The 26,795-nt window shown below is 41.4% G+C and overlaps 3 protein-coding genes and 1 long non-coding RNA gene across 5 annotated transcripts; 2 read left to right on the top strand and 2 right to left on the bottom strand.

Moving 5' to 3' along the window:
• The first annotated feature begins 2,440 nt into the window (after positions 1-2,440).
• On the top strand, positions 2,441-5,719 carry rnf185 (ring finger protein 185). The gene is made up of 7 exons (XM_035776304.2): positions 2,441-2,609; positions 2,883-3,105; positions 3,410-3,428; positions 3,580-3,692; positions 3,815-3,869; positions 4,275-4,392; positions 4,542-5,719. The coding sequence occupies exons 2-7, from the start codon at positions 2,930-2,932 to the stop codon at positions 4,637-4,639; spliced, it is 579 nt and encodes a 192-aa protein (XP_035632197.2). The 5' UTR covers positions 2,441-2,609; positions 2,883-2,929; the 3' UTR covers positions 4,640-5,719.
• Positions 5,720-5,818: 99 nt separating this feature from the next.
• LOC118387684 (uncharacterized) lies at positions 5,819-7,775 on the bottom strand. Its single transcript, XM_035776301.2, has 2 exons — positions 7,484-7,775; positions 5,819-6,868 (listed from the first exon to the last, which is right to left on the bottom strand). Exons 1-2 carry the CDS (start codon positions 7,611-7,613, stop codon positions 6,099-6,101), a joined length of 900 nt encoding a protein of 299 aa, XP_035632194.1. The 5' UTR covers positions 7,614-7,775; the 3' UTR covers positions 5,819-6,098.
• A 6,543-nt stretch (positions 7,776-14,318) lies between these two features.
• Positions 14,319-26,748, top strand: LOC118387678 (splicing factor ESS-2 homolog). 2 transcript variants are annotated; one of them, XM_035776292.2, is made up of 10 exons: positions 14,319-14,600; positions 22,348-22,516; positions 22,624-22,713; positions 23,530-23,696; positions 23,860-23,977; positions 24,392-24,525; positions 24,694-24,796; positions 24,981-25,090; positions 25,190-25,305; positions 26,026-26,748. In XM_035776292.2, the coding sequence occupies exons 2-10, from the start codon at positions 22,450-22,452 to the stop codon at positions 26,303-26,305; spliced, it is 1,185 nt and encodes a 394-aa protein (XP_035632185.1). In that variant the 5' UTR covers positions 14,319-14,600; positions 22,348-22,449; the 3' UTR covers positions 26,306-26,748. The 2 variants fall into 2 exon arrangements, with proteins under 2 accessions (XP_035632185.1, XP_035632184.1); XM_035776291.2 differs by lacking the exon at positions 14,319-14,600 and adding an exon at positions 20,500-20,933.
• Positions 14,607-18,341, bottom strand: LOC118387688 (uncharacterized). Its single transcript, XR_004826441.2, has 3 exons — positions 16,007-18,341; positions 15,831-15,882; positions 14,607-15,162 (listed from the first exon to the last, which is right to left on the bottom strand). It is a non-coding gene; the product is annotated as an uncharacterized LOC118387688 (long non-coding RNA).
• Positions 26,749-26,795: the final 47 nt, after the last annotated feature.

Here is a 26,795-nt window from a genome sequence, read left to right as displayed (position 1 = left end):
CCATCTCACCCCTATGGGAAGGCAGCTCCCGCTCCGGCCAGTACAAGCTCTTCTCTGGCCTGGTACCCCAATGATCGAACCAACTTCCCCCTGAAGCTAGGACAGAAGAGTCGCTGCACATCTTCCAAAAGCATCTGAAATCCTACATCTTCAAAGAGAATCTTAAATAATCCCCCTCCTTAACCTTTTTTTATTTCACCTTTATTTAACCAGGTAGGCCAGTTGAGAACAAGTTCTCATTTACAACTGCGACCTGGCAAAGATAAAGCAAAGCAGTGCGACAAAAACAACAACACAGAGTTACACATTAACAAAAGTACAGTCAATAACACAAAATAAATGAAAAATAGAAAAATCTATGTACAGTGTGTGCAAATGTAGAAGAGTAGGGAGGTAGGCAATAAATAGGCCATAGAGGCAAAAGCTAATTACAATTTAGCATTAATACTGGAGTGATAGATGTGCAGATGATAATGTGCAAATACAGATACTGGGGTGCAAAAGAGCAAAAAGATAAATAACAATATGGGGATGAGGTAGATGGATGTGCTATTTACAGATTGGCTGTGTACAGGTACAGTGATCGGTAAACTGCTCTGACAGCTGATGCTTAAAGTTAGAGAGGGAGATATAAGACTCCAGCTTCAGTGATTTTTGCAGTTCGTTCCAATCATTGGCAGCAAAGAACTGGAAGAAAGGCGGCCAAAGGGGCTGTTGGCTTTGGGGATGACCAGTGAAATATACCTGCTGGAGCGCGTGCTATGGGTGGGTGTTGCTATGGTGACCAGTGAGCTGAGTTAAGGTGGAGCTTTACCTAGCAAAGACGTATAGATGACCTGGAGCCAGTGGGTTTGGGGACGTGTATGTAGTGAGGGCCAGCCAACGAGCGCATACAGGTCGCAGTGGTGGGTGTTATATGGGGCTTTGGTGATAAAACGGATGCCACTGTGATAGACTACATCCAGTTTGCTGAGTGGAGTGTTGGCTATCTCAACCCCCTCAAACAAAATAATAAGAATACAATAATAAACACTTGCACCCTTTCTGGCTCTGACTTAACTGATAACTACTTTATTGAGGAAACGTGTACTTACTATGCCTATGATATGTGGTTGTCAAATCAAATCACAGAATACAACATGTGTAGACATTACTGTGAAACGCTTACTTACATACAAGCCCTTAACCAACAATGCAGTTTTAAGAAAAATACCTTAAAAAAGTAAGAAAAAAAGTAACATAATTAAAGAGCAGCAGTAAAATAACAATAGTGAGGCTATATAAAGGGGGTACCAGTACAGTATATACAGTTGAAGTCGAAAGTTTACATACACCTTTGCCAAATACATTTACACTCAGTTTTTCACAATTCCTGACATTTAATCCTAGTAACAATTCCCAGTCTTAGGTCAGTTAGGATCACCACTCTTAGGGATCGCGAACCGCGAGCAGGACACTTTTCGACAACATCCTGAGAAATTGGAGCGCACCAAATTCAAATTACAAAATGTCAGAATAATAGTAGAGAGAATTATTTATTTGAGCTTTTATTTCTTTCATCACATTCCCAGCGGGTCAGAAGTTTACATACACTCAATTAGTATTTGGTAGCATTGCCTTTAAATAGTGTATAGCCTGTATGCCCCAGGTGTCCTTGTTTTTTAACAATGTCCAGTGATGACAGGGAAGGTAGTGGTTGTTCTGGCTCAGGTTCAGGAGCCCTGTCATTCCACTGAACCTGCCCTGGAGATGGTTCCTTAGTCACTGAAGATCCTCCTGTGTGGGCACTCGGGATATAGCGTTGTACTCTTCGGCCGGGTACAGGTACTCCACTGACTGCACCTGGTTGGGCACGGCTGGCTTCCTCCACTCACATTCCACAGCCGTACGGACAATATTGTGGACCACCAAAATAGGATGCATGGCTACACTTATGATCTCCATGTGTGTCACCCTGCAACACACGTTGGAAATTATTTTGGAAAGATTGTCATCTTTTTGAGTGCTACACTATATAAATAAAGTTTGATTTGATTGATGACATTACAGCTGTAGAATATTTAATCAAGTATTTAATCAAGTATTAAATGATGTTTTGATCTATTGCTCTACTAGAAAAACGATGTCCCGAGTTTCCGACTTCGAATTCCGAATTGGATGACCGTTAAACATTGTTTTTCCCTGTCGGAACTCGTTTTTTTATTTTATTTTTTTATTCACAGTTGTTTTGAATGCACTTAAATCAGTAGTCCCTGATGGCTGTCGTAACTATTGACGACACCAGCATTAGGCTATAACGTACACATTTATGATTTTTTAAAACCTTAAATTTAAGGTTAGGAATACGGTTAGCAGTGTGGTTAGGGTAAGGTTTAAAATCCGATTTTAAGAACAATTGTAGAAAGGGTGGCTGTGGTGACGACCTGGGGCTAGGGCAACCAATCTGTATCCCTAATCACCACACAACTTCCGGATAATACAGTGACGCAATCATCTGAAACGAAAAGTGGAATTTAACTTGGCAACTTGAGTAAATAGGTGGCGTTCTACATAGCTTGGTAGATAATTCTACCCACGACACAGAGGATTTGTTTGATGAAAGCAAGGAGGTAGTCAATTCTATTTGTATGTTGATATAGCTAGCTATGTAATGTTAGCTAAACCAATAGCACATTCTTCTATCTAGCTTTAGCATACATGTTTTGCTAAACTAGCTAGCCACTGGATCTATCTGCTGCGTCAGTCCATATGGTAACGTTACTAACGTCGCTGGAGAATTGTTGAGTAACAGTTCTCTGAACATTTCGCTATTGTAACCTAATTCAACTACGGAACTATCGATTGTCATATGTTTGGATTCATTATCACATGCTAATTTACAGGCAAGGGGGTCGGCTACTTTCGTCACCTCACTCTACATCCTGAAACAATGGCTAGCGCTGCCCCTCCACCAGCAGCTGCTTCGACTGCCACTGAGAACCCCATCCCCGGCTCCAGCAGCTCGACAGCGGGGGAGGGTGGTAACCAGGACAGCACATTCGAATGCAACATCTGCCTGGACACCTCCAAGGATGCAGTGATCAGTCTGTGTGGGCATCTCTTTTGGTAAGCACCCTCTTGTCTTGACACTGTTCTGTATTTCAGATTGAGGGACATTCATCCTTATTATCTGGTCGCCTGTACTCGGTAAAGCGTCTCGTTCACAATTAAATAGAGTAATTGAATGTATCTCTGTGGTCTTATTTCACATGTCATGTCATTGTATATGGGGAAATGTTATTGATGCCATTTTTAGCTTTCGTAGTGCAATCCTCAGATGTCAGGATGAACGATGAGATACTATGACTTGACTGTCATCTAATTATTCTATCCCCCATCCCTTACCTTCCCTGTCCCCTTGCACATCTAGTTGGCCCTGCTTACATCAGGTAAGGCAGTTGATACCTACTTTCTTTTACACAACCACTGTCATGATCAGCTGTCACTTGACCCTATCCCAAGGGATACTTTACTGCTTCTCTGAATGTATCATGTGATCTTAACCAGGGAGATCTGAATTGCCCCCCCATGTTTATGCAGTGGTTGGAGACCAGACCTAACAGACAAGTGTGTCCAGTATGCAAAGCAGGCATCAGTCGAGAGAAAGTCATCCCACTATATGGCAGGGGAAGTACGGGCCAACAGGACCCAAGGTGGGTTGATGCACTCAATAAATGAAAGCAAGACGCAGAGTTTTCATACATTCCTCAGTTATCTACTCTGAATTCCACATCCCAAACTACTGCTGTAAACAACTAATCTCTCATTGTTATAGGGAGCGAACGCCTCCTCGACCACAAGGACAGAGGCCAGAGCCTGAAAATCGTGGTGTAAGTTTTCAGACTGTAATTATTTTTGCCAGAATGTGAGCAAAGTTCAATCCAGATTGTTCTACTGTGTACAACCTGTTTGCAATGTTGACTGCTGTATTGCACTACCCATTCATGATGAAACTATTACATGGTATTGTGTAGTTGCTGTAGTGCAAACCTGCCCATAGCCTAATTCATTAGCAGAATTACCTTTTCCACTGGGACCTATTAAGCTCTATCTGATGAGTAAGAGAGAGAGGCTCTTTATCTGACCCCTTGAGAATGACAACACGGCACTAACGATTGCGTCACCTCTCCCTCAAAACACCTGTTAAATCATTTTTTTTTTGTACATATTGAATAGTAATGTTATAACCCTATCAATGCTATGTTACTGTAAAGTTCTCTTTCTTCCCATTACAGGGATTTCAGGGTTTTGGTTTTGGAGACGGAGGATTCCAGATGTCTTTTGGCATTGGTGCCTTTCCATTTGGCATGTTTGCTACAGCTTTTAACATCAATGATGGAAGACCACCCCCAGGTACTTTAGTTCTGCAGGTTGTGCATTGTGTATTGTAACGATGTTTGATCAAAATGTGATTATTGTGAATGGCCCCCTCTACCTTGAAAAGCAGTTGTTCACCTGTTAAAGTAATCTCTCTCAATGTGTCTCCCCCCCCACACACATAGCTGCCCCTGGAACCCCTCAGCACATGGATGAACAGTTCCTGTCTCGACTCTTTCTATTTGTTGCTCTGGTGATCATGTTTTGGCTGCTAATCGCATAAATGTCTGAGCAGCCAGGACCAAGGCTCAAGTTGGACAGTTGTTTGCAGATACTTGTTTGATTTTTGTCCTTTTCAACATTTAAGTATTGTCCTCTAGACTTGACAAGCTATTGATTTAATTTCAGTAATCAATATCACTACTGTTTGATTACACCTGTACTATGAATCCTACAGAAGTCTGAAATCGTTTTTTTTTGTTCGAACAATGGCCCTGCCTCTCATTTCCATCAAGGTTATTGTGTTTTTATTAGACATTTTAAGTGTACCAGGTTGGCAATATAGAACCAGATACTAAAAGAAAGATGGTAAATGTAAGCTACCAGATGTATCCTCTGTGCTTCTATGGATATAGATTACAAGTGGTATGTCCTCTTTCTAAACTAAATATGATATATAAATTCAGGAAGAGGTGTATCATTGGTGATACTTTAAAATTGACACAACAATTGCCTTTTGGGTACCACTACCAGTATGAAGCCATATAAACAGTGGTGCATTTTTATGTGTGGTGTTAGCAGGGGAATAGTCGTGAAGAGCCGTATTGGTATGGTTTTAAGTTATTTAATGACAGACTATGCCAGTATGTCCTCAGTTGCGCTAGGAGCGATTTGGTAAGACTATTTCTTATGTTTCAGAAAATAAGTGAATAAATTATCTTAAGATTACAATATTTGAAGGATGAAAGTTGAGACAATTTAAAGGAGTTGTTTTTTTTATTGAATGATGTCATTGTCTGCCACTTGTAAGACTATTAATTTACTCTGAAAAATGTAGAATTCTAATGCAAACACTTCTATAGCATGCATAGTAAAGAGCTTGGGAAAAAATATGCGAAAGGTATAAAATGGATATAGTTTTCTTCAACCTGACAACTAACAAGATGACGGTCATGATAATATGCATGAGTAACTGATGCAGTTATTTGAGTAATTCCTCTAATTTCTATTTCATTTTTTGTCTTGTTTACAACTTTCTCATTTATTCTAAAAGAAATATAGTAAAATATATAGAGTGGATTATTATAATAACAATGGATGGTTAGAATAGCATGAGCATCTGTAATAAAGACTTTGTACTATATCCTACTGAGATATCTTTACCTAAACATTAATTTAACCTCTTATATGGGTTGTCAATGTGTTTCTCGTCAGGCTTTAATCACTCAATTCCAGACAAACATTCAAAATTAGAAACAGAATAACAACCCATTTTATTTTCAATTGGGTTAAGAACTTGCATTCACAATAGCAAAATTAGAAGATCATCTATAAAAATGTAAAAAGTTATTTTTTGCACCTCTATGATACCACCAAAAATGTGATATTCCAAAAACAGAACATGAATAACATTCCTGTTCATGTGCATTAGGAGAGAGATTTAAAAATATATATTTTAGAAAAAGATTGTTTCGGTCAAAATAAAAAAACAAACCTGAGAACAACCCTACAATATGAATGAGTTATGATGTCTCTTGATCTGGCAGTTCTTTGGACACAGTCACCGGTGGTTCATTGACGGTCACTGGCTGATCCATACTAAACTCGGCCTCATACATAATCTGTTGGATCTTAATTTTGGTCTCACATCTTTTTTGTGGGGTTAGCCTCTTCAAAGCAGGAACGAAGCTGAGGAGTAACATCTCATCCTCGTCACACTGCCAGATAGGGATCGTGGAATCTGATCTGTGATCTTTCTCTTTGGTCAGCAGCATCCTGTTCTTAGCGGAGCGCTTAGAGGGAGTGCTTGAGGAACATGGTGAAGCAGGTTGTCTTGTCTGAGGCCTCTCCTTGGTTGCGTAAATTGATGACTGGAGCACTGCGGATGTCTGGGGTGCTGGGGACGTCTGGGCGCCTGGTGAACACTTGCCCAGAAAAGACAGTTGGGCGCCTTGTTGCCCTGGGGACAGCTGGGTCACAAAAGCTAGCTGTGACATGGTGCCAACCTGGGTGCTAGGGGTTTTCATGTCGTTCACCAGGGCTGTGTTGAGTGTTTTGACAGGTAATATTTCACTCTGTGCGCTTTTATTGATTGTATCAGGGCTTTCCAGGTTGGCAGGGGCCACATTGCTGTTTCTTGGTTTAATGAATGGTTGAAGAAAGATCAGACGTTGTCTGTATTTCCATCGGCTTGGAGCGAGCTCCCCTGTCTCCTCCTTACTCCTCTTCTCCTGTCTTACTTCCTTGAAGTATCGGTCTCTCAGATTCTTCCATTTCCTTTTGCACTCTTCAGCTAAAGGGATAAATAAATATAGAATAATCATACTCAAAATAATATATTGTTTTATGCATTGGATATCGAACATGAAGCTTTCTAAAGAAGTATGAATATAACTATTTATTTATATATATTTTTTCTTCAGATAACGTTAGAGGTGATTGTCTCTATCCCATCGATGGAGCCTCATCGGGTTCCTACTTATAAACTGTAAATAGAAGGATCTACCATTGGAGTTGGTACTAATTTGCAGTGCTCTCCGTTTCATGTCAAAATGTCGACAGGCTGGCTACTTGACATTTGTTCTATCAGTGATTAATTGGTAGCTAACGTCATTCATGCACGGAAAATGCGATGCCTCAAGTGACGCGACTTGTGTCTCATCGCGCGGTGGGGAACGGAGAAGAAAAATCCCTCCCTGTGCGGCAGTGACTGCCGTCTGCGCTGATCTCACGAATTCGTCGCCGCTGCCTCCCCATTGACTACAATGCGGTTCTTGCAGTGATTTAAACCATATAATATAAACAAATTTGAAAAAAAAGTCCGCTTGCTTACAACTAATGTTAGCTAGCTAAAACATTTGCATTAATGTGACTTGATAATTTGTAGAAATAAGCTACCAAAGCTCACCTGGAAGAGCTGTCAATGAGCTTATTTTCCCCCAAGCAAGTGATCTTGTGTCACCATTGCGGTAATCTGGCAAAGTTGTATTATACAGCTCAGGAAAATTAAAAACAGACAATATCAACTTTTCGTCCATCTTGACTTCTTGACATACACGGAAGCGACGGTCTCCCGCCTTTCCGCCTGTGTGGCGCGTGGTTACGTCAAAGCGGTATGTACTGTACAGAATATCGCCAGCCGATCCGCTGCCGCATGCGTGTCCCTGCGCTATACCTGTCTCCCTTTATCTGTCATATGCCTACTCATCACAAGAGGGCAGTACAATCTCGTGTTCTGAATACTTAGAGAGGACACAACCAAAGGATTTGGAAACATGATATACCATCTCTGGGACACCTGTCCTGAAGGTGGGCTCATCAGTGTCAACCTAACTCTCAAATATAAATAATTGACCAGACATTAGTCCTAGGCTATAGCTAAGCAAATTATTATATTAGTTGAAGTGCAAACAGGCTAGTGGAAAATCGGTGCTCATGCTTTGTCTCATTTCATGCAGCTGTAGCCTATTATTTCCATTTAAAAAAAAATTCTGATTGTGTCATATGACAACTGGCATATCAGCCCAGACATTAGTGGAGCTACAGGAACGTCCACCAGAGCTGTTGCCAGAGGGTGTAATGTTAATTGCTCTACTATAAACCGCCTCCAACGTCGTTTTAGAGAATTTTGCTGTATGTCCAACTGGCCTAACAACCGTAGACCACATGTAAACATGCCAGGATCTCCACATCCGGCTTCTTCACCTGCGGGATCGTCTGAGACCAACCAGTCGGACAGCTGATGAAACTGACAAGTATTTCTGTCTGTAATAAAGCCCTTTTGTGCCTTTTATTCTGATTGGCTGGGACTATGCCCTCCCAGGCCCACCCATGGCTGTGCCCCTGCCCAGTCATGTGAAATCCACAGATTAGGGCCTAATTTATTTATTTTAATTGACTGATTTCCTTATATGAGCTGTAACTCAGTAAAATTGTTGAAATGGTTGCATGTTGGGTTGATATTTTTGTTTAGTATAAGTACTGTAGGCCTCTACTAGCATTTATTTCAACACACAGTACAAGCCTTTACCACTGGAGAAACATAATTACTAATTTGCTCATACAACTCTAAAGTCTTCATTGTATGTAGTCAGTCCAAGCAGTCCATAACCTCTGTACCATTCCCATTAATTGACCGTTCACATATGGCATTTCAGTTGTTACATGCGGTGTTCAAAAACAGCATTTGAAAAATAGAGAGAAATGGCATCATTCCACAACACATCTATCCACCCAGCTCCTCTCACACCTCAGGGGTACCAGCCTGGTTCATTAGTGGGTCCCCACCCTCCACCTCCCTTTTCCCACCCACTCTTTCCACCTTCCCTTTCCCCACCCACTCTTTCCACCTTCCCTTTCCCCACCCACTCTTTACACCTTCCCGTTCCCCTCCCCTTCCTCCCGCACTCTGTCCTCTTCAGCAGGTGTCTGTTGGACACAGACTGCCACCGTATTCTCATCCACCATTTCACATGTCAGGTTGCAGAAGGCAGAGAGAGGCAAGTTGATCCACTGCAGCCCCCGCTTACTTGCCTTTTGTTCCCGCTGGCTCCTGAGCTTCTGGCTTGTGGGTATAAAGACCCAAGCAGGTCCCTGTTTAATATCCATTCACATAACTGCTGCATAGCTTTAAGCACCAGCTGTCAGAGCAGCTCACATATCACTGCACCTGTACATAGCCCATCTGTAAATAGCCCATCCAACTACCTTATCCCCATACTGTATTTATTTGTTTATCTTGCTCCTTTGATCCCCAGTATCTCTACTTGCACATTCATATATAGTCACACACAGTGGGGCAAAAAGTATTTAGGCAGCCACCAATTGTGCAAGTTCTCCCACTTAAAAAGATGAGGCATCATAGGTACACTTCAACTATGACAGACAAAATGAGAAAAAAAATCCAGAAAATCACATTGTAGGATTTTTAATGAATTTATTTGCAAATTATGGTGGAAAATAAGAACTTGTTCTCAACTAGCCTACCTGCTTAAATAAAGGTGAAATAAAAAATAATAGATCATCTCATTTTGCTTCATTTGTTTCCAAACTGTTGTCCACTGCCAATCACACTCCTAACTAATTAGAATGATAACAATTGAATCATTGTATAAGAAATTAGTAACCCCTGTTATATAGAATGCTGTGATGAACTACGATCATAAATAGACAAGCAGACACTTAATTAGATTGGGGCGCCTCCCCAGATAGCATATGTGCAAGTCATGGCAAAAGCTGTACAACTGCAACATTTGATCACATTCTCATTGCAAAATGTGTAGAATAGCATGAGATAAGTTATAAAACTACAACATTTCCTCTGCCCTATGGCAATGTATGCAGAATTACATGAAATTACCTTGAACATGAAAAATTCTCTCAGCCTCATTGTAAAATGTGTAGAATAGCATGATAATGGCTATAAAACTGCACTGTGAAATGTCGGTATGCCACTGATAATGCTGTCCCACTGAGGGGAATTATTAGCTTTATTTCTAAAAACATGCACGTGTGTTGTGTATAAGTCAAGGCCGTCACTTTGTTTTGTGAGATTAGAAAATTGTGGTGGTACGTGAAAAGCTTTCCCACCAAAACACATGAGACCAAGTTGATGACCAACTGATTGACCTCAAATAATAGGGTTGAAAACAATCAAGTTATCATTAGAGAGCGCTCTTCACACCAGGCCCCAGAATCTGAGTGTAGATAATCAAAAATACATTGGCAGAGGTCGCTGGCAGAAGTTTGTCTTTGTATAGTCCTCTTGGCAATAACAAAGCACCATAGGCTCTCTGAGTCTTCTGGGTTGGGGTAATAATTGTGATCCCAAGGTCCTCCAAAGAAAAAAGCAAAGTAGCCCCAACAAGCAAGGGACACAAAATGTGGACATTAAGCAGTGTAGAGCGAGGCAGGCATCATTTCTGCAGACCACACCTTCCCTTTACATTCCATCTATTCAAAGATTGTATTGTTTACAGTTGAAACGGCAAATGGCTTGATATCATGTATTTGTGGGCATCGTACTAAAAAAAAACCTGTTGGACTTTTATTCATTTTACCTTTATTTAACCAGGCAAGTCAGTTAAGAACACATTCTTATTTTCAATGACGGCCTGGGTACAGTTGGTTAACTGCGTGTTCAGGGGCAGAACGACAGATTTGTACCTTGTCAGCAACCTTCCGGTTACTAGTCCAACGCTCTAACCCCTAGGCTACCCTGCCGCCCCACTGACCTATAGTTTCTATAATAATAAATAAAAAAAACAGATATTCAAATGTTTTTAAAAAGAAAAATCTAAAAACACTGAAAAAGTTTGACCCTCTTCAATGCCAAAGTGAACTGTTGAATTAAGACCTTTGGCTGCTTTCAGCCAGTTCAGGCACCTCTGGCCACTGACGTGTCACCTGCAGCTCTCCATTGTATTGGGCCCCACTGAAAAGAAGGCATCCTAACGGAGGTACACAACAGACATGAAAGTTTGTCAGTTTAGAAAGTTAAGATTACAGAGAGTTTAACAAAGACCCTGAAATAAATGTAATTATCCATATCACCTGTGAGGCAATAAAACATATTTGATTGAAACGACGCTTGAGATGAGAAGCAGGTACGGGAGCTGAATGTTTAATGTGGAACAGACAGGTAACAAGACAGGAACAGCGTCAGCACACGGGTAACAACAAAATACAAACATTAATGCAGAAGCTGGGAACATAGCTGGGGAACTGACAAATACGATGTCACTTTAAGTACTGAACACTGCGTACCTTCAGTTGGGTTACTTGAATAGTTCTAGGCAACGGGTTTCCACAAAAAAAATGGAGTTAGCAGAACAAATGACTTTTTACAGTCTACCGTTGTTTAATTCGCAATTTTCACTAACGGCACCACTAGGACTACATAGTGTATAGCCTCACATATAGCCACCCTATTTCCCTTTTTATTCTATAAAATGTTTAAGAAATCAGTCCCATGGCTTGAGCATCTCCAGAGAGCAGAATAGTCATTTTCCCCCTCAGCATAGGGGAAGGAACGTTGAACACATTCCACACAGCAATGTCAAATCCTTGTACTCAATCACATTCCACACCTCAGGACATGTGTTTGGCCAAAACTTGTTTTGATTTTCATGTTCGGGTTAAAGAACGTTTTATCCAACTCATTCAATAGCGCTTAGGTGGCATTGCAGCAATTTCGTAATCTGCCTCACACTGTTTTATTACAGGCTAGGCTTACTGAACCGCATGCAAACCATTCCACATTCTCTTGAAAATATGTGACAATTTCAATAATTTGGCACCACATTCAGGGTTTATTAATAACCCTGATCCGCCTAATAATTGGCTGCTGGTAACTGCAAACACGGAGTATTATTTAATTTACATCCATGTCATTTCTCAGCTATTTAGTTCAGAAGTTATGCTTAACATATTCGATCCTCTTGCAGTCTAGAAAATTATATTGGTCAAACCAATCTTCCGGCTAGATCTTACGCCATTAGGTTGTGCCGTTGGGCAAGGATGTGTTTTATGTTTATTTTATATTTTCCACAAGAGGATTCAAAGTTTTTACAAACCAATTGCCTTTGACAACAACAATATAAGGCGCTTCTATCATACTAATCCCCAGTAATGAATTTAACACCATTAAACCTATGTGGATGTGATACAATGTCTTTCATTGAAAAAAAAAAAATCACAAAGACCAGAGATAGCTATCTCAACAGCTCTAAAAACTATACATCAACAATCTGCTGGCCATTAAACCCCAGTGAAAGGGATGAGGTGATGTTTATTGTTATCTGTTTTCAAAAAACCCTTATCTGAGGAGCTTAGGACAGATTTTGAAAATCCATTAATTCCTTGATAAAAAGGTGTTGTGTTGCCTTATATGAAATCAAAGGATTTGTTGGAGAATAAATACAACCTGTAATAGCTTTACCTCAGCCGTGCACATTGTCAGAAAAGTCAGGCTGAATGACTGCACTTCATAGATAAGGTCTAGTTCTCATGCTGTGAATACTAACAGAGAGAGATTGTCAGAAGCCTTGGCTATCCACACCTGTACATTCTGAATTATATTTCACCTCTGAATATGCTCCCTTTGTGAATGGCTGTAATGCTCAAACATGATGAACACTCGCTGCTCTACAGCTGACCATTTGCTGCTCCCAGCCTGCCATGTGTGTTGTGTGGTGAGGATTGGTACTGTGACAGCAACAAACAAACATCACCAAATTCCATTGTCTCTATTTAATGGATAAATAAAGATTGTAAACATTTGTATTGGAACTGTATGATTCAGATTGATTGAAAACCAGACGTGTAGCCTGGTGTCGAGGAATAAACTCTGAGCACAAATCAACGAGGACTGCAAGTGTTCAAATTCAGGGGCTAATCCCCAATAGGTCCTTGGTTACACCAAAGGGTTCATCTTTAAGACCAGGTTTCTAATACCAAGCAATCTATTTTTCTCTAAAACCACAACAATAAGGATCTTAGAAGCTCTCTACCCCTAATTTAATACAGATAAATCTGATTTCTTTTTCAGAAAGCAAAGCAATGGGGCCAGATTAGCTGGAGTCCCATCCTCCCTAACCCCCTCACAAAACTGCCCAGATTAGCTGGGAATTAAGTTTAAACCATTTTGTATTTGTCTAGTCCATAGGGGGATTATGTCCTTTTTTTTCTTCCTAAATTTCTGTTATAAAATCAGAATGAGTGTGTCTGTGGTTCAGCACAGTGGAGAATGAGCCACACTAAGGTAAATGCTTCACCCAAAAGCATTAACTGACTGCCTTGGCTGGCACTTTAAACACTAGGTTGAATTTGAAGTGAATTCTTTGGGCAGAAATCTTGTCATGGAGGGGTCAAGTAGGATGGAGAGACAGAAGTTTCCATTCACCATTGACAATATACTGAACAGATTTCCAATTAACAATGAGGAGAGCAGGCAGTCTGGTGCAACCCACAACACTGTACCAGGTGAGGATGGAGTAAGATCAGAGAGTATTCCTGCTGGGAGCCACATAGAACCTCCACAGCACACCTGCTCATGCTGCTGCTACTGCTCCCACTGTGGAGAGGTGTTCCAGGCTGACTATCCTCCTGAAAGTAAGACCTAAACCTATGACATGTTTGTTTGATGATTATGTCTAGCAGATCAGTTGTTTTTACCATTAGCCGGGTAGGTGTATAGACGTTTATGCGTTGACCTGAAATCCGTGTGCCAAACACTTACATGTAAAGTGATTTTAATTCAGCTTGGCAGTATGCATGGTCCAGAAGAATGTTTCCAGAGCCATGCAGGCCAGGCGGAAACACTAACAGAGAGGAGCAGTCCTTCAGTCAGGTCCAGAGGCGAACACGGCGACACCGCACCATATTCACTGAGGACCAGCTGGATGCTCTGGAGGAGCTATTCCTTCAGAACCAGTATCCAGATGTTAACGCGAGGGAAAAACTGGCACAACGCACTCATTTACGCGAAGAGCGAGTAGAGGTAAGCGCCTTGTTTGTCAGTTTCTAAATATTTTTGGTTTCATTACGTTTTAAAGCGTTTTGTCAATGTAGCCTAATTTACTTTTATTTCGATAGGTATGGTTTAAAAACCGAAGAGCGAAGTGGAGGCGACAAAAAAGAACAGCATTTGGTGTGCAAGACCTGGACGACTAGAAAATGGTGTACCGTATTATACACTTGTAGATATTTTCTAGACATTTTTGGATACTTTATCCAATGCAATGATGAAGGCTAGAATAATTCTAAAAGCGTCACTGACTGACATTTCCGGTGACGGAGAAATTGTCGCTGGATAATGGGAGTAGAAAGGAGGCTCGAGTTTGAAGTAGAGGGAGTACAGGGCTTTGCATGTCTCTTGGGGAGGCTAAAAGTAGATTTTGGCTTGGAAGAGTTACACATTTTCAGGAGTCGGGAAGAGGATTGGAGGGAAAGAGAGAGGAGGTTGAAAAGACTAAGGGAGACGGAGGATTGGTTTGAATCTGTTGAAGCTAGCAAAAAGAAGGAAGGTATGTTGAGGAAGATTGGTGTCAAATTCAAACAGAGTGAGCTGGACGCCAGCTCTAGATCTGGAGGTGAAATGGAAGGGATAGGAGATGTTGTAAGGAGCTTGTATTGATAAACATGGTTATGATAAAGAAATGTTTGGTCCAGTAGAAGTGACATTTTTGGATTCAGGGTGGGTGGTGTAACAGTCATATGTCAACATATTGTATTTTAATTGTTTTCTACGGCTGCGCTATGATTGGTTAATACCATCCAGGTCGTGAGGTCATGTTCAGTTGATAATGGCCGGCAACACATGAACGTGCCAGTTATAGCTAGCTAATAAAGAGCTACGTTGAGAAAAAATCCTGTCGTACTACATTGTATTATTTTGTACAAAGTGTGCAAAACAAGACATGGTGTCAGAGTAAAAGGACGAAAATATGGATTTTGCTGGAGTTCCTTCACCTCGAATGGACTGGCGGTCTACAAACTTCCGCCATGCAGTGGGTAGGTTCAAACAGCATGTGTAGCTAATGTTCACTGGTCCTCTGAAGGAAAGAGGAGAAGTGAAGCTACCTGCTCCTGTGGATCGGTGAAAAAGGAGACAGTTACAACACATGGACACTTAGTCGGCGCTACAGAGGTCAGCTACTTCGGACATCTCACAGCGAATGGAATCAAGCCAGACCCACAGAAGATCTCAGCCATAAAGGAAATGAGGCCACCAAAGAACCGTGCAGAGCTGGAAACAGTGCTTGGCATGGTCAACTACTTAGCAAAGTTTGCACACAGCCTCGCCAATGCTAATGCACCCCTGTGTCAGCTGCTAAAGCAGGCCAGTGAGTTCCTCTGGGACAAGCAACATGACATTGCTTTCCGGAAAGGGAAAGACTTGATCCCAAGAGAACCAAGACCAATCCTTGCCTACGACGACCCTAACAAAGAGCTCAGACTCCAAGTGGATGTGTTGAAGTATGGACTAGGTGCAGTGCTACTGCAAGAAGGAAAGCACATCGGCTATGCTTCCAAATCTCTTTGAGAGTAGTGAAATCAACTACTTTCAAATCGAAAAGGAGCTGTATGCCATTCTGTTAGGATCTAAGCGTTTCCATCAGGACGTCTATGGACGACAAGTCATTGTGGAATCCAACCACAAGCCCCCTGAGTCACTCATAAGGAAACCGCTAGCCCAGCCAAGGCTACAGAGAATGATTATTCAACTACAAAATTACGACTTCACAATCACTCACCATGCCAGGCAAAGACATCCCTGTTGCAGACACTCTCCAGGAAGTTTCTTACCTACAAGGACAGTACCCTTAGTGAAGACATGGACATGCAGGTCCACACTGTGTATAGCAACTTACCAGTTAGTGACACAAAACTGAAGAAGATCTGAGCGGCAACAGAAAAGGACACAACTCACACAGCTGAGGAAAGTCATACAGGATGGATGTCACGGCTGTCGAATGAACTGGACCAAGGTGCAGCGTGGTGAGCGTACATATTCCTTTTATTATTATGATGCCAACAATAAACAATCCAAAAACCAACTGTGAAGCTATAGTGCCAACAAACAAACGAAGACAACTTCCCACAAAGGGCTACCTAAGTATGGTTCTCAATCAGAGACAACGATAGACAGCTGTCCCTGATTGAGAACCCTACACGGCCAAAACATAGAAATACAAATAATAGAACATAGAATACCCACCCCCATGTTACACCCTGACCAAACCAAATAGAGACATAAAAAGGATCTCTAAGGTCAAGGCGTGACAATGGAACCATAGTGATGAACTATCACAGATCAACGGAATATCCATGCTGGACACGTGGGCATGGAAAAGAGCGGGACATTTTGTTTTGGCCCGGAATGTGCAAGCAAATAGAGGACATTGTTGGTAAATGCCCCACCTGTCTTGAATGACTCCCCTCAAACACCAAAGAGCCAATGTGGCGGCAGGGTAGCCTAGTGGTTAGAGCGTTGGACTAGTAACCGAAAGGTTGCAAGTTAGAATTCCCGAGCTGACAAGGTACAAATCTGTCGTTCTGCCCCTGAACAGGCAGTTAACCCACTGTTCCTAGGCCGTCATTGAAAATAAGAATTTGTTCTTAACTGACTTGCCTAGTAAAATAAAGGTCAAATTAAAAATAAAAATAAATGTTACCTCACTGTATCCCAGACTGACCCTGGCAGGTTCTGGCAACCGGTGTGTTCACCTGGAACAACGAGGACTACATCGTAACAGTGCATATACTTTGAACGCGACAAGCTTCACAGCACCATACCTGCAGCTGTGAACCACAAGCTGAAAGCAGCCTTTGCCAGACGTGGCATTGTAGAGACTGTAATAGCTGACAAATCAAAGGAGTTTGAATCCTTCAAAAAAGCATGGGAGTTCCAACATGTTACCCACCACAAGCCCACATTACCTTCAAAGTAATGGCATTGCTGAAAAATCTGTGCAGATTGCTAAATCACTCATGGACAAAGCAAAAATAGACAAGAGAGAACTCTACCTCAGTCTCCTTGAATACCGCAACACTCCAGTTGACAACTTCAAATCACCAGCCCAGCTGTTGATGAGCCGCAGATGAGTTGATGAGCCGCTTTGCTCAACCAGCACCAACCAGCAGCTCCAACCTGAGGTCGTCAGCTACAAGGAAATGCATGCAAACTGTGCACAGAGACAACAACACCAGAAGCGATACTACGTCAGGTCAGCTAGACCACTGCCACCACTGAACAACGGGGAGTCAGTCAGAATCCTGGAGCATGACCACTAGAAGCCAGCAGTCGTCATCCAGCCAGCTGACACTGAACATTCATATCACGTCCGCACCGCAGAAGGAGCGGTGTACCACCGTAATCGTCATCACCTACTGACCACAAAAGAACAACACACTGACGAGATTAACTGTTTCCATGAAAGAGAATGTGATGGACTAAACACACACACAACATACACCATACTTACCTGCAATACCACAAGAATGGTTGACTGACATAGAAGCTTGCTCAGCATCATATCACACAAGGTCAGGAAGAGAGGTCAAGCCTAGAGCTGTCCTATACCTGTGAAATGTCAAAGGGTATAGTTGAAATGCTTTGGTGTTGTATTTGTTTGAAATGTTGATGTCATTGATACAGTGAAAAGCTGAGTTGCTGAGAAATCTTTGTTCTAAAAGTAACAGTATGCTGAATCATTGTTTCAGAGTCTGTTATGCTGATGCAGTTGGTCCATTATGCAGTTTAAATGGTTACTTACCTTGAGTTCAAACTACAGAGAACATATGTCGAACATTTTTCTTTTTTATAGAAGGGGGATGTAATATTCATGTATCAACATACTGAATTGTAATTGGTTGCAATCTACCGTCATATCATACTGCGCTCTGATACGACGGTAGTCATTTTCAGTTGATCATGGCCGGAGACACATGAACATGCCAGTTATAGCTAGCTAATAAAGAGCTACTTTTAGAAAGATCCTGTCGGACTTAATTTGATTATTTTGTGTAAAACAAGACATGGTGGGAAAGGAGTTGGGTGCAGTTGAATCAGTGAAGGTAACCTGCTGGCTTGTGATATGTGTTTGTGTTTCTTCTGACCAGAGGGAGCGGGCGCTCCATGTCACGCAAATGGGTCAAGATGGTGAAACAGAGGAGTCACCGTCAGTCCTTTTGAATTTTGAGTAAGAATCTTTAGTTGCAATGCTTATGGTCATGTAGCAGCTGTGTGTAGGAGGGAGATTCTAAGATGTGGGAAGTGTGCCGGAGGGCATTGGATAGAGGATTGTGTAGAGTGCGAGAGAGGCAGGTTGAGGTGGCTAGAATCAGAGTAGTGCAGAAGGTGTCATATGCTGAGGCAGTGAAGAAAGTAGAGGAGGATGGGTCAAGGGTGAGGGATCCTGTGAATAGTAGATCTGTGCCAGCACAGAAGGATAGGCCAATGAGTGATATGCTTCAGTAAGGTTGGCTTCTATGAGTTCATAGCAATGGTTATCAACTGTGCCCCAGAAATGGAACGTAAATCACTGAAAATAGATGTTGTGGTGGCAGCTACGGAAAAGTACTTGGGGGTATGAGTTTTGACTTAAGAAGAGTTACAGCGTGTGGTAGTGTCCTGTCCTCTCAGGCCGTTGGCCTGGGGTAGGATCAGATAGGGTTATTAAAGTAGTGGAATAAGGTGATGGGTTTTAATGAGTATAGAGTTAGTTGATAGGGTAATTCAAATATATGTTTATTTACAGTACCAGTCAAAGGTTTGGACACACCGACTCAATGAATACATTAAAACTATGAAATAAGTAATGGAATCATATTTTATATTTGAGATTCTTCAAAGAAGCCACTGGAATTTCTTTCCTTCTTAATGCGTTTGAGCCCATCAGTTGTGTTTTGACAAGGTAGGGGTGGTATACAGAAGATAGCCCTATTTGGTAAAAGACCAAGTCCATATTATGGCAAGAACAGCTAAAATAAGCAAAGAAAAATTACAATCCATCATTACTTTAAGACATGAAGGTCAGTCAATGCGGAAAATTTCAAGAACTTTGAAAGTTTCTTTTAAGTGCAGTCACAAAAACCATCAAGCGCTATGATGAAACTGGCTCTCATGAGGAGGAAAGTAAGATCCAGAGTTAACTCTGCTGCAGAGGATATGTTCATTACAGTTACCAGCCTAAGAAAATGCAGCCTAAATAAATGCTTCACAGAGTTCAAGTAAGAGACACATCTCAACATCAATTGTTCAGAGGAGACTGCGTGAATCAGACCTTCATTGTCAAATTGCTGCAAAGAAACCACTGCTAAAGGACACCAATAAGAATAAGAGACTTGATTGGGCTAAGAAACAAGAGCAATGGACATAGACCGGTGGAAATCTGCCCTTTGTCTGATAAGTCCAAATTTGAGATTTTTGGGTCAAACCACCATGTCTATGTGAGACGCAAAGTAGGTGAATGGATGATCTCTGCATGTGTGGTTCCCACCGTGAAGCATGGAAGAGGAGGTGTGATGGTGTGCGGATGCTTTTCTGGTGACACTATCAGTGATTTATTTAGAATTCAAGGCACTCTTAATCAGCATGGCTACCACAGCATTCTGCAGCGATATGCCACCCCACCTGGTTTGCGATATCATTTGTTTTTCAACAGGACAGTGACCCAATACACCTCCAGGCTGTGTAAGGGCTATGACCAAGAAGGAGAGTGATGTAGTGCTGCATCAGATATCCTGGCCTCCACAACCACCTGACCTCAACCCATTTGAGATGGCTTGGGATGAGTTGGACCTCAGAAAGAAGGAAAAGCAGCAAACAAGTGAACAGCATATGTAGGAACTCCTTCAAGACTGTTGGAAAAGCATTCCAGGTGAAGCTGGTTGAGAGAATGCCAAGAGTGTGCAAAGCTGTCATCAAGGCAAGGGGTGGCACCTTATATAAAATATATTTAGATTTGTTTACCACTTTTTGGGTCACTACGTGATTTCATAGTTTTGGTGTCTTCACTATTTTTCTACAATGTTTAAAATACTACAAATAAAGAAAAACCCTTGAATGAGTAGGTGTGTCCAAACCTTTGACTGGTACTGTATGTTTCAGTAAGATTGGACTTGGCATTTAAACAATGGTTATCAACTGTACTGCAGGGATGGTACGTAAATCGCAGAAAATATAGGTTGTGGTGGAGGCTGCAGAGAGTTATTTGGCTGTGCAAGATTTGATATTAGAAGAGTTACAGAGTGCTCAGTGGTGGTGTCCCATCCTTTCAGGCTGTTGGCCTGAAGTAGGACTAAATAGATTTAAATAGTGGAGTGTGTTATTTATTAATGGCACTTATTTATATGCTGCCACAAACTCCAGTCTAGTAGGTGGCGGTAATGCAATATTTATTGGATGCCAACCAGCCTTAAATATAATCGAAGAAGAAGAACTTCGGATGAAGTCACGCAGTCGAGTTGCGTACGTTGTTCGCATGAGGTTCCTTGATTAGCAAAACATTAGCTAAGAACTCTTGGTAGTTTTACTACGCGAATTAAAGTAAGGTATTCACAGACGTCTATTTTCAGGGTCTCTTTAGAGTTTATAACCGGATTTTATTAAATAATCCGTGTTTTTCCAGCGAGGTTTGGTCTAGCTAGCTGACGTTAGCTAACAAACAGAAGCCAAGGCCCCAGAGCATTTCTCTAGCTTCTAGTAGCCACCGACAATGGAAGGATTTGGAAAGGCGCTGATGTCTGGAACCCTTGTCCCAGCTAATCCTGTAACAACAGTTGCTCTTCGACAGCCACCCGAGGAAACAAAGAAAACAAATCGAAAGGTGCTCGATGAAGAGAACTACATAGAGGTAACCTACCGTTGTGGAACAGACAGCTGAGTTATATTACAGTAGGTAACGTTAGCGAGCCAGTGCAGATTATATCCTAACGTTACCTGCAGCTGGTTTATAATGCAGTAAGCCTATAGTGTTGGTGCAAATATTAGTTTTTTTAAAGGTCAATACAGGTAAATGTGATTAAACACACATACTGGTGATGTTATACAGAAGTATGTAGACACCCCTTCAAACGAGAGGATTCGGCAATTTCAGCCATACCCGTTGCTAACATGTATATAAAACCGAACACACAGCCATGCAATCTCCATAGGCAACATTGGCAGTAGAATGGTCTTACTGAAGAGCTCAGTGACTTTCAACGTGGCACCATCATAAGTTGCAACCTTTCAAACAAGTTAATCAAATTTCTACCCTGCTCGAGCTGCCCCGGTCAACTGTAGGTGCTGTCATTGTGAAGCAACAACGGCCCAGCCATGAAGTGGTAGGCCACACAAGCTCACAGAACTGGACTGCCAAGTGCAGAAGCGCGTAGCATGTAAAAATTGTCTGTCTGTCTGTCCGTTGCAACACTCACTACTAAGTTCCAAACAGCCCCTGGAAGCAAAATCAGCAAGAACTGTTTGCTGGACGCTTCATGAAATGGGTTTCCATGGCCGAGCAGCTGCACACAAGCCTAAGATTACCATGCGCAATATCAAGTGCCGGTTGGAGTGTTTTATAGCTTGCCGCCTTTGGACTCTGAAACAGTGGAATATCGTTCTCTGGAGTGATGAATCACGCTTTACTATCCGGCAGTCCGATGGATGAATCAGGGTTTGGCAGATGCCAGGAGAACGCTACCTGCCCCAATGCATGCCAACTGTAAAGTTTGGTGGAGGAGAAAGAATGGTCTGGGGATGTTTTTCATGGTTCGGGCTAGGCCCCTTAGTTCCAGTGAAGGGAAATCTTAACACTACAGCATACAATGACATTCTAGACAATTCTGTGCTTCCAACTTAGTGGCAACTGTTTGGGGAAGGCCCTTTCCTGTTTCAGCATGACAATGCCCCCTTGTACAAAGCGAGGTCCATACGGAAATGGTTTGTTGAGATTGGTGTGGAAGAACTTGACTGGCCTGCACAGAGTCCCGACCTCAACTCCATCGAACACCTTTAGAATGAATTGGAACACTGATTGCGAGCCAGGTCTAATCGCCCAACATCAGTGCTCGACCTCACTAATGCTCTTGAAGTCCCCGTAGGCAATGTTCCATCAGCTAGTGGAAAGCCTTCCCAGAAGAGTGGAGGATGTTACAGCAGCAAAGGGGGGTGGACCAACTCCATATGAATGCCCATGATTTTGGAATGAGATGTTTGACGAGCAGGTGTCCACATACTTTTGACATTTACCAATTTCTTCCAAACTTGTTTATGACTTTCAACAGAATTTAGAGAAGATCATCCAGAGGGACTTTTTTCCAGATGTGACAAAGTTACAAGCGCAGAAGGACTACCTTGAAGCTGAGGAAAATGGGGATCTTGGGAAGATGAGGGAGATATCCATTAAATATGGGTCATCTTTAGCCAAGTCCACACCACTCTCCAATGCCCCATGTGAGTAAGAGAAGTGAACTGTCCACTATACTCTTTTTCACATAATGCACTTGTTGTCTATGAATGCAGCAGTGGTGTTATACTAATACCCCCATTTGATTGTTTAGATGTTACTCCAGCTTCTTTTGAGACACCAGAGGGTCGTCCTGGATCGCCGTCTTCTGTACTGGGCAAAACCAAGAAAGGAGCAGACTGTGGTAAGTTATTGTTCACTATAGTGACTGAGAATGGCACAACTCACAGCACTAGTCAGTCTGAGGACACCGAACTTTAACTATGAAAACCATTACATTAGCTCTCAAGACTATGTAGAAAGTAGCTCTTCCTACTGTTATGATCTAGTAGTGATTGGATTGTTGATTTATTATATAATACATTTTAGTAATTTAGCAGATGCTCTTATCCAGAGCAACTTACAGTATTTAGGGCATACTTTTTTGTACTGGTCCCCCATGGGAATCAAACCCACAACTCTGGCATTGCAAGTGCCATGCTCTACCAATATATACAGAGACACACACACACATTTTTAGGGTCTGGATCAGCTTTAATACCGCTGATTGTAGCTTCCATCAATGTAATTGTCTGCATCACTTCCAATCCCCCATATTTCTCCCCTACCACCTCTCCCCTAATTGGAGTAAACTAATGGACAACAACACTTTGGCTTCTACAACCAGTTTATATATACTATATACATTTTACGGACACAATGTATTTTACAGTAGTTACCTTTTTGTTTGTTTTTTAAGCCCATCCTTCAGCTACCATCAACCCCTCTCGTCTATCTCTGAAGACCATCCAGTTTGATTTGTTTTGCCATAAATTTTAAACAGTGCTGCTTCACAAAAGTTCTGAACCTAAATATATTTTACAGACATGGTATATTTTACATTAGTTATCTTGTTGTTTTTAATCCTACCCTTCAACTCAACCCCTCCTATCTATGTAACAAATGTAATTACAGCAATAATACTTAATCCCTGTGTTTGTTGATATTGTGTATTTTGTAGTGAATAAGGAAGGAGATGAGGAGAAAGAGCTGCCATGTCTTGATCGTTTCCTGGCTAAGAACACAAGCGAGGATAATGCATCCTTTGAACAGATCATGGTTCTAGCAGAAGACAAGGAGAAGTTGAGGCATTCGTGGTTATATGAGGCGGAGGCTGAATTTAAACAGGTACACTTGGCGTAATCCCTCCTTTGATAGTTTGAACTCTCGTTTTGTTGATGTGAATTGCACACTACTCAAATGTGTAAGTATGTAATGCTCATGGAGTGTTATGTCTTGAAAGCAATGTTATTTTTTGCCTTCAATTAACAGAGATTATTGTTGTTTTTAGCGGCATGAAGAAAACCTTGCCCTGCCGTCATCAGAGAAGCAAGCCCTTGAGTGTGTAAAGGCAGGACTAGAGACCTGGGAGTACAAAGCAAAGAATGCCCTTATGTACTATCCAGAGGGTGAGGATTGATGTTTTCCTGCATGAGAAATGTTCCTGTTATCTTGTTTGAATTTAATGTGCTCTGTACGAGGTGCATGAAGCCATGGAGTCACACCTACCAACACCCTGCAGTGCCTTCCAAAAACAAAAAAACTTCAACTGAGTAACTGGTCTGAATACTTATGTATTTTAATACATTTGCAAATATTCAAAATACCTGTTTTCGCTTTGTCATTATGGGATATTGTGTGCAGATTGAGGAAAGATGTGTTTAATCCATTTTAGAATGAGGCTGTAACGTCACACAATGTGTAAAAGTGAAGCAGTCTGAATACTTTCCGAATGCACTGAATGTGTAGGATAAGCTAGTACTTACATGATTGAATTAATTGTGTTTGAGGTTGAATTACTTGAGTTTATCTTTTTTAATAAGGTGTCAAGGATGATGACACCCTCTTCAAGAAGCCTAGGGAGGTGATTCACAAGAACACTCGTTTTGTGGGAGACCCCTTCAGCAAAGCCCTTAACAAATGCCAGCTTCAGCAGGCTGCAGCCCTTAATGCACAGGTAAAGTCCTCGTCTTACAAGTTATTGGTTTTAAGTAAATGTTTTTATTCTATTTTTAGTGAAGGGATTTAAAGTTAAGTTGAGAAATGTTAAGATCAGGGTATCTAAAGATCTAACGAAGTGGATTGATCCTGAATGATTTATCTGACAGTGCTAGTGTTTCTCCAGTTCAAACAGGGTAAAGTAGGCCCAGATGGCAAAGAGCTTAATGCCCAGGATTCCCCTAATGTTAACGGATATGGGTTTGAAGGAACTCCCTGCCCTTCCCCAGGTAAGTATTTATGTTATGTTCAAGTATAGATCATTTTCAATATTATGAACTAGAAAATAACTATCAGAAATACTTATATTTTGGGTAATATATGTTTTTCCAGCATTTGGTGATGTTAGAGGCTTCCATAAAACACTCAACTGCATAAAAACCAAACTCCTCTAACCTGATATTGTCCTATCAGGTATGGCTGAGTCCCCCTTGATGACCTGGGGAGAGATAGAGAGCACCCCCTTTCGCTTGGATGGGTCTGAGTCACCGTTTCAAGAGCGGAATATTGGCCCATCGTTCAAGGTATGACTTAACAGTTCTTTATTTTTGTTTTGCTGAAATTTCTCCCCAAAATGGTTTGTTTTGGAATAATTGATTAATCTGAGAGAATTTCACACACAGATTCCAGAACCAGGAAGAAGAGAGCGGTTGGGTTTGAAAATGGCCAATGAGGCTGCAGCCAAAAACCGGGCAAAGAAGAAAGAAGCATTGCGAAAGGTCACAGAAAATCTTGCAAGGTAAAAACTGATGGATGATTTACACAAGTGCATTGCTTTGGTAATTTGTATTTAGCAAAAGCTGAATTTTTTTTTTTTTTTTTATCAAAAAAATCCTCCACAGCTCATTTCTATGACCTCTTGTTATACATAGTGGTATAAAGTACTTTTGGGGTATTTTTACTATTCATATTTTTTACATTTTACTTCTACTTCACTATATTCCTAAAGAAAATATTGTACTTTCTATTCCATACATTTCCCCTGACACCCAAAAGTACTACTACATTCTGACTGCTTAGCAGGACAGGAAAATTGTCCAATTCACACTCTTAAAGGGAAAATCCCAGGTCATCCCTACTGCATCTGATCTGGCGGACTCACTAAACACAAATGCTTCATTTGTAAATTATCTCAGTGTTGGAGTGTCCGTGGCTATCCAAAAATAAAAATAGTGCATGTTTGCTTAATATAAGGAATTTGAAATGATTTATACTTTTAATTTTGATACTTAAGTATATTTTAGCAATTACATTTACTTTTGATACTTAAGTATATTTTAAACCAAATACTTTTAGTCTTTTACTCAAGTAGTATTTTACTGGGTGACTCATTTTCTATTACTGTATCTTTTACTTAAGTGTGCCAGTTGGGTACTTTTTCCACCACTGGTTATACACAATTCTTAGTAATTTTTAAATGATTGTATTAATTATTTTTGACCTCATTTCTGTCTTGCAGTCTCACACCAAAAGGCCTGAGCCCAGCATTGACCCCTGCCCTTCAGAGGCTTGTAAACCGGACCTCCAGCAAATACACAGATAAAGCTCTAAGGGCAAGCTACACACCATCTCCCACACACAGAGGAGCAGGCTCCAAAACCCCCCTGGGTGGTCCAGCCACTCCCTCAGGCACTCCGACACCAAGCAAAGCCAGGACCCCCGCCTCCCAGGACCCAGCGTCCATCACAGACGACCTACTGCAGCTCCCCAAGAGGAGGAAAGCCTCTGACTTCTTCTGACCGTGGTAAAGCAAAATCGAGAAAGAACAGTTATCTTGAGGAAGTGAACTCAAGCAAATTACTGGCCATGGGGTGTTTCTCTCTGCCCCAACCCATGCCCTCCCTCTGGATTTTATGGACTTTTATGCCTGGAACAGTCTGCACAAAGGGCAAAGAGTCGAAATGTAAACTCTGAATTCAAGGATAGTTGCAAAGCTCAGGTCATTACTGTTCTTAGGGTGTTGGAAAGAAAGGCATACATAGCATGTACTGTGTTTGAAACCTTCCAAGACTGGATTACTGAAATCTGTGGGTTCCAGAGAGATCCCATAATTGTACATAGACTAAAAGGATTAGAATTTTAGTGAATGTTACGATGAGGCTTCAATGATTTTTGTAAATATAATGTTCATGTAAGCCTCTATTTTGTATGCCTCTTTCTGCAATATGATATTTCAGTTTTCAACCTAAAAAATGCCTTCGAGTGATTTGTTTGTAAACCTGAAATGTT

Source organism: Oncorhynchus keta, chromosome 9 (genome assembly GCF_023373465.1).
Source record: "Oncorhynchus keta strain PuntledgeMale-10-30-2019 chromosome 9, Oket_V2, whole genome shotgun sequence".
In the NCBI taxonomy this organism is placed as follows: domain Eukaryota; kingdom Metazoa; phylum Chordata; class Actinopteri; order Salmoniformes; family Salmonidae; genus Oncorhynchus; species Oncorhynchus keta.
This window is presented reverse-complemented; position numbering and strand designations above follow the sequence as displayed.

Bases quoted from the DNA above. Each gene is read 5' to 3' on its own strand.
- rnf185 (XM_035776304.2), top strand. From the start codon at position 2,930: ATGGCTAGCGCTGCCCCTCCACCAGCAGCTGCTTCGACTGCCACTGAG. The intron at 3,693-3,814 runs GTGGGTTGATGC...TCATTGTTATAG, and splicing joins ACGGGCCAACAGGACCCAAG to GGAGCGAACGCCTCCTCGAC. The intron at 3,870-4,274 runs GTAAGTTTTCAG...TTCCCATTACAG, and splicing joins CAGAGCCTGAAAATCGTGGT to GGATTTCAGGGTTTTGGTTT.
- LOC118387684 (XM_035776301.2), bottom strand. From the start codon at position 7,613: ATGGACGAAAAGTTGATATTGTCTGTTTTTAATTTTCCTGAGCTGTAT. The intron at 6,869-7,483 runs GTGAGCTTTGGT...TTATCCCTTTAG, and splicing joins CTCATTGACAGCTCTTCCAG to CTGAAGAGTGCAAAAGGAAA.
- LOC118387678 (XM_035776291.2), top strand. From the start codon at position 20,796: ATGGAAGGATTTGGAAAGGCGCTGATGTCTGGAACCCTTGTCCCAGCT. The intron at 22,517-22,623 runs GTGAGTAAGAGA...TTGATTGTTTAG, and splicing joins ACCACTCTCCAATGCCCCAT to ATGTTACTCCAGCTTCTTTT. The intron at 22,714-23,529 runs GTAAGTTATTGT...TGTATTTTGTAG, and splicing joins CAAGAAAGGAGCAGACTGTG to TGAATAAGGAAGGAGATGAG.